Source organism: Lynx rufus, unplaced genomic scaffold (genome assembly GCF_022079265.1).
Source record: "Lynx rufus isolate CCGP_SWC_20201006 ecotype Redwood Valley unplaced genomic scaffold, mLynRuf1.p SCAF_8, whole genome shotgun sequence".
Classification (NCBI taxonomy): Eukaryota; Metazoa; Chordata; class Mammalia; order Carnivora; family Felidae; genus Lynx; species Lynx rufus.
This window is the reverse complement of record NW_025814896.1, coordinates 29,859,381-29,866,208: the sequence shown is the minus strand read 5'-3', so window position 1 is coordinate 29,866,208 and position 6,828 is coordinate 29,859,381. Positions and strand designations below refer to the sequence as shown.

Genomic DNA, 6,828 nt, shown 5'->3' with positions numbered 1-6,828 from the left:
AAACATAGTCACTGGCCAACAGCCACTCCCTCCTCTTCCTCACTAACAGAACCCCATTTTGGAAGGAGCCCGTGAACACACCCAGCCCTGGGGTGAACCTCTGCTGGCCTAACACACAGCCAGTTTCTTGCCCAGCCTGGAGGAGCTTGGGAGTGGGGATCCCGGGTCTCCTGAGGGTCCCTGAGAAGGGAAAAGCTCAGAGGAGGGAACCATTTTGTGGCGGCCCTCCTTGCCATGAGGAGAGACACCCAGACATGTGGAGGGTGCCAGAAGGGAATAAGAAAGCCCTGGGTGACCCCTGAGCCAGCCACAAGACCACCGACCTCCAACTTTGAATCCTAGTACATAGTAATGTCTTGGTGAGTCAGCCATAACTGGCCAATTATGAGACAGTGGAGTGGTGAAGGACACAGACCCTGGGGCCCAGTTCTGCTGTTTTGTTTTGTTTTGTTTTGTTTTGTTTTAACTTGTGCCTCCTTGGGCAAGCCACTCAACCTCTCTGTCCCTGTCTCCTGTCAGCAACAGTCAATAAAAAATACTTCCTCCTTTCTTAGGGTTTTATGGGGCTAATGAGTGTGAACAATTTGGCCCCGTGATGGCATAGCTCACTGCTGTGGAAGTCTGTGTTGTCCTCTGTGGGTCAACAGGTCCTATAGCCTGTGTGTCCTGTGCCGTGTCCTTACCACACCGAAGGACTGAGGCACCGAAAGAATATTCTAGAAGCCTTCCCGGCACCTTGGCCTCTGCTTCCCGCTCTCCCTGGGGTGCACCCCTTTCTCAGACGGGAGCGCAGGGCCTGGCCGGGTCCCCAGGGGCGCCTCCCACCCCGCTGGTCTGGCGGGGCCGCAGGCGCCTCGCTCATGCGGCTCTCAGCAGTCAGGGCACGGCTCTCGCCGCCACTGGGTCCCCGAGGCCCTCGGGGCCTCTTCCTGTCTTCCTTTCGGTCGCCCCACAGGGCTCCTGGCCTTCCCCTGGGCTGCTGGGTGGCAGGAGGCGGGATAGCGCAGGGGACGGCCTCTGTGGGCCCAGGAGTGGCAGCCAGTAACCCCAGCAGGGACACAAAGCCAGGCCACTGCTGGAGCTGAGCCCCCCAGAGGTGACTCCATCCATCCTGCCGCCACAAGATTTTAACACTGGAGAGAGTGTCAAAAATACGTCTCCTAGCTTATTTTGCCTCTTATTTAAATTGTTTTTTGCAAATTAGACTTTTTTTACGAGGCCTTTTCATGTCTGACTCCTTTAGGCTTAACGTAACCCCCTGTAGACATCTGATGAATATTCGCACTGAGCTCTCCCCATGAGTGTTTTCTCCCCACTCGTGGCGTGGATGCATCTCAGCTCCACACCTGTCTGCCTGAAGCCCAGCATTTTCTCCCGTTGTCCTTGCTCCGTGTGTCGTCTGGGATTCAATTCAGTAAGCAGTTTGTGTTCACTGCTGTTCACCTCTTCACAGTTGACAGGGCATTTGTGCATCTACACTGCTGAGGGTCCTCGAGTCACACTTGTGGAAAACAGGTGAGGAGGGGGAGGGACAGACTTACTTCCGGCAGCAGAGTCCCTTAGAAGAGGAAGATGAGGCCAACCCCTGCCAACAGGTAGCATGCATGTCACGTGGTACAGCCACCTGGTTGATCCTGAGAAAAGGAGAATAAGAAACGAAGAAACGAGTGGAGGGACGGGGGCAGTTAACTGTTACCTGTTCTCAGAAAAGAGGGTCTAATGGTGAGGAAGTCCTTTAAAGAATATTCTGAGATTCGAGGGGCGCCTGGGTGGCTCATCTGGTTAAGCGCCCGGCTTCGCTCAGGTCATGATCTCAACAGTTGGTGAGTTCAACCCCGCGTCAGGCTCTGTGAGGGCAGCTTGGAGCCCTGGAGCCTGCTTCGGATTCTGTGTCTCCCTCTCTCTCTGCCCCTCCCCAGCGCATGCTCTGTCTCTCTCTCTCTCAAGAATTAAAAAAAAGAAAAATAAATAAAAATTACATGTGAATAAAGATCCATGAGCCCAGGTGTAGGAAATGTAAGGATAGAGAAGGTGTGAAAAAGCAGACTTGAAAAGGGAACATATAAGGGAAGTGTAGGAACATGGAGTGTCCAGAAGGTCCATGTGACATGTGAGGTGATATATGTGAAATGCCACTCAGCACAGTAACAAGACTTTTTCTAGCCCACGTGTGTTCCAAGAAGATGGATATAAGGAGAAGCAGGCCTTCCAGCTTCTCAAGGGAGATGGTGCTTGGCGTATTTAAGGGGGCCCTGGTGTGAGAGGCAAGTCTTAGAGTGATCGTCTGGGTAGACATGACTGGTTGGGACATGAGTGTCCTGGCCTGTGTCAGGGCCTGACCCCTTCAGTTAGTGTAGTGCCATCCATTTTCAGATGACAACTCAGACCTGAAGTGCGGAGAGGGTAAGGTGCCGGGCCAAGACCACAGAGCTGGCCTACACCAGGCCTGTGGCCTCCACGGCCCAGTGTCTCAGGAGGCAATAATTTAGACCCAGCTTCTCTCTGGGCCCCATGAATGGAATGAAAATGTTCCTGCTGGGTTAACCCAGAAAGCTACTCTCTCTGGAAAACTCTCTTCAGTTTTTAATAAGAATAAAGGCATTAATAAGACAATACTATTGGGGCACCTCAGTGGCTCAGGCGGTTAAGCATCTGACTTTGGCTCAGGTCATGAGCTCATGGTTCATGAGTTTAAGTCCCATATTGGGTGAACCCTGTTTCTCTCTCTCTCTCCCCCTCTTGCTTTCTCTCTCTCTCTCTCTGCCCCTCGCTTACTTGTGCCCTCTCTCTCTCTCAAAAAGAAAAAAAAAACTACAATACTGTTATTAATTAGCTTTACGATGGTGCAGGACTTTTCTAAAGCTCTTATAGAGTACATTATTTCAGTCTTCACAACCCTGTGAGGTGTATCCAGTATCTTCCCGACCTCACACTGGAAGAAAGTGAGGCACAGAGAGGTTGGGTAACCTGCCCAAGTCATGACGCTTTGAGAGACCAGATTCTTGACAGGCCATTGGCTCCAGTGTCCTCACCGTCCCTCAGGGGATGTTCCTGAAAAGCCTGGCATCAGGTCCTGAGTGTGGTGGTTCCCTCCCTGGGACACTGGAGCCCCTCCAGCACTTGGTGGGGAGAAGGCAGTCAGAGCTTTCCCGCGGCACCCAAAGAGGAGGCAAAGAGTCTGGGGTTAGAAGAGCTGGGGGCTGGGTAAATCCTGAAAGGACTCATGTGGCTAGCCTGGGTCCAAGGATGGGACGGGTGCTTCGGTGGCCCAGGAGGGGGAGGCTTTAGTCCCTTCATCCCATGAGCCTGAGGTCACCAACCAAAGTCTGCTTTCTCAGGCTGGGCTCATTTGGCTCTGGCTCCTCCCATCCCCCAACAAGAAACCTTCCGTGCCCCTACTTCCACCCAAAGCCTGAGATGGTACCTGCCCTGGTCCCCATATGCTCCTTAAAGGGGTAGGGATTGGGGCAGGTGGCTCGCCCCTCACCTCTGAACCTTACTGGGTTTGGATTTCTCCTTTCCTCCACAGAAACTCCCTTACCTCCGTATTCCCACCTGAGAGGGGAGCAATGGGAACGTGCCAAGAAGCTGTCCTCGAGGTCTCCAGCGTCTGAGTCCCTGAACCCTGCTCCGGGTGTGTGTTTGGGGGCTGTGTGTGTGGGAGTGTCCCCAGCTTCCCCTGGGAGCCTATCCACTCACCCTGTCAGTCCGGATTCCATGTTGGTCCCTCTGCCTGGTCCATGGCAGCCATTTCCTTTTCTGGTGCAAAGCCCTCTGTCTGCACCACCTTGGGTCTGTGCCGTCCTTGGTCATTTTTCCTCTCACAAGGCTAACCATCCTCATGGAGTTCTACACACCTGACTGTCCCCTGTCCCAGCACTCCTGGGCTGGGGCCTGACCCTGCTCCTTACAACACCAGCCACTTGGGCCTCCCTCACCACTTTCTCAGGGGGCCGTGTCTGGGCACAGGCTCACTGACCCCTAGCCTCTTCTGGGCTGCCGGAAAGATTGGGGACGGTCTCCTAGAGACCCCCTCACATCTGTCCCTCTTCCCAGGTCCAGAGAGCCACAATTACAGTCACTGCAGCTCCTGTCACATCGCAGCCACACAGCTGCCAATGACAGCACAGAGGCTGGCACCCCTCCCCCACAGGCCCCCACAGACAGGTCCACGTGCGTCCCCAGATGCCTGAATCACTGCTGACGGTTTGGGACCTGGAGGCCGTGGGCTCCTGGGGAGCCACTGGGGAGGGGGGGTGGCGGCCACGTCGTCTCCCAGGAACACCTGCGGACATAAATAGGCAGCGAGCGAAGGCAGCCCAGCACAGTCCGCACAGCGGCCCCACACACTGTGCCCACCTGCTCCAGGATGCCGGACACCATGCTACCCGCCTGCTTCCTGGGCCTGCTGGCCTTCACCTCCGCCTGCTACTTCCAGAACTGCCCCAGGGGTGGCAAGAGGGCCATGTCTGACCTGGAGCTGAGACAGGTATGACTGTGGCCCATCTCAGGGCTGCATGGAGGGGGCAGAGCCCTAGGGCTGGCATCTAGTGCAGGGGCTGGGAGGGAAGGAAGTCATGGGGGAGGCAAGGCTTTAGGGGACCGGCCCAGAAGAAGGGAGGCTTGACATGGCTGGGCAGAGGGGGCCAGGCTGCCGGGCAGGCTAGGATGGGCTACAGGACTTCCTAGACACTATCCCCAGCCAGGCAGGGGATGCAGGAAAGACAGCTGTTACCTCGGTCTGTGAGACCTGGGATTGGGGCCGGTCCATGAGACCTGGACAGCGAGGCCTCCTCTGTGCCCATGGGGACCTTGCAGCCCCGACAGGCTCTGTCCCAGCCAGGATTGGAGGCTTTCCCATCCAGCCTTCAGCCTCTGCTGGCCACAGGCCCCTCCCAAGCCTCACACAGAAGCTGGCCATTGTTCTGAGCTCATTCAAGTGAGGGTGCCACTTCCTTCGAGGAAGTTCTGCTGGGTACCTAGCCCAGTTCTGTGCTGCACGACCTGTAGATTCTCTTTTATCCATTCCCTTCCATTTCCATTGGAAGGAAATCCAATCAGCATGCCCAGTTCTGCCCAGGCCACAGGTGGCTAAATTTTGAGCCACTGAACAAACTAGAGTGGATAGGGAGCAGCCTCCACAGACTACTCTTCTCTCTGCTTGGCACCTTTGGAAGCCTGAGTCACCAAGGGGCCTCATGCTCTCCCTGGGTCTCCGGCTCCTTTCACCCACAGTCCACAGAGGTGAGCAGAGGTCAGGGCCCAGAGAGGCCCACCAGCTTGCTGCGATGGGACAGGAAAGGGGAGGAAGGGCCTGGAAGTGTTCTGGGCATGGCAGGACGCTCTCTGCTAGGGGCGTGGGTGCTGAAGATCAAGTTTGAGTGAGGGCTCGGGAGAAGGTCTGAGTAATGGGAAGGGCGGTGGGCAGCTGAGAAGGGTGCACACCACTGATGGCTCCAGAGCTGAGAGGGAGGGTGTCTTCCGTGTAGCCCGGGGGTGGGGGTGGGGTGGGACAGGGAGGGTGCTGAGGGCTGTCACTGAGTGCGGTATCCTCAGTCACCTGAAAACCAAGGGGGTTTAGTGGACGTGAGCCCCCGCCCGTGACCGCGGCCCCTGCACACCCCGGGCCTCGCAGGGCCCGCGCTCACCCCCCGCCCCCCGCCCTCCCGCCAGTGTCTCCCCTGCGGCCCCGAGGGCAAAGGGCGCTGCTTCGGGCCCAGCATCTGCTGCGGCGACGAGCTCGGCTGCTTCGTGGGCACGGCCGAGGCGCTGCGCTGCCAGGAGGAGAACTACCTGCCGTCGCCCTGCCAGTCGGGCCACAAGCCGTGCGGGAGCGGGGGCCGCTGTGCCGCCGCGGGCATCTGCTGCAACGACGGTGCGCTGCCGGGGCGGCCCGGGGGTGGCGGGGGCGCGGCCGGGGTCCAGGTGGGGGCGGTGGGGAGGTTCCGGTGGGCGCGGCCCCGGGGGCGGGCGGGGGCGGGGCCGGGGTCCAGGCGGGGCAAGTCCGGAGGTCCCGGTGGGCGTGGCCCCGGGGGCGGGCGGGGTCCCGCGGGCCCCGGCTGGTCGATCTGGGTCGGTCAGCGGCGCGCTCTGCCCGTGCCCCCCGCAGAGAGCTGCGTGACCGAGCCCGAGTGCCGGGAGGGCGCTGGTTTTCACCGCCGCGCGCGCGCCAGCGACCGGAGCAACGGGACCCAGCTGGACGGGTCGACCGGCGCCCTGCTGCTGAGGCTGGTGCAGCTGGCGGGGGCGCCCGAGCCCGCGGAGCCCGCCGCACCGGGCGTCTACTGAGCCGCCCGCTCCTCCCTCCCGCCCCCGCAGTCCAGAAAATAAACCTTTTAAAATGCACCCGCGAGTGTCTGTTTCCGTCTCCAGGGGTGAGGAGCGGGGCAGAAGAGACGGTGGGGCGCGGACCCCCCCACCTCACCCGCCGCAATTAGTCCGGGATCTTTAAGGGAAGAGATCTTGGCTCTGCAGAGTTCTAGGGACCGGGCGACCTGGGGTGGGGGGAGCGGGGGGGGGGGGCAGAGCCAGAGCCGGGAGTAGGGCATCCTCTGGCAGAGGCATAGAAGTAAAGGCAAGGAGGAGAGAGACATTGGTGGACAAGATAGTGAGAGAGGACAGAGGAAGCCGAGATGAAGAGAGAGAGGTTGAGAGCCTCAGAGGGAAGCGCGAGAAAGGCCGAAGGGGAGGAGCCAAGGGAGTTCCAATCCCCATTTACATCCCAGGAGACTGAGGCACAGCTTCAGGGACCCACCCAACACCCCAGATTTCCAGTCTACTATTTCATTCAGGGTTGTGCCGTGTGTGTGTGTGTGTGTGTGTGTGTGT

At 58.7% G+C, this 6,828-nt stretch overlaps 1 protein-coding gene across 1 annotated transcript; it reads left to right on the top strand.

The window, feature by feature from the left end:
* Positions 1-4,275: 4,275 nt before the first annotated feature.
* AVP (arginine vasopressin) lies at positions 4,276-6,334 on the top strand. Its single transcript, XM_047069074.1, has 3 exons — positions 4,276-4,489; positions 5,674-5,875; positions 6,110-6,334. The coding sequence occupies exons 1-3, from the start codon at positions 4,370-4,372 to the stop codon at positions 6,286-6,288; spliced, it is 501 nt and encodes a 166-aa protein (XP_046925030.1). The 5' UTR covers positions 4,276-4,369; the 3' UTR covers positions 6,289-6,334.
* The last annotated feature ends 494 nt before the right edge of the window (positions 6,335-6,828 follow it).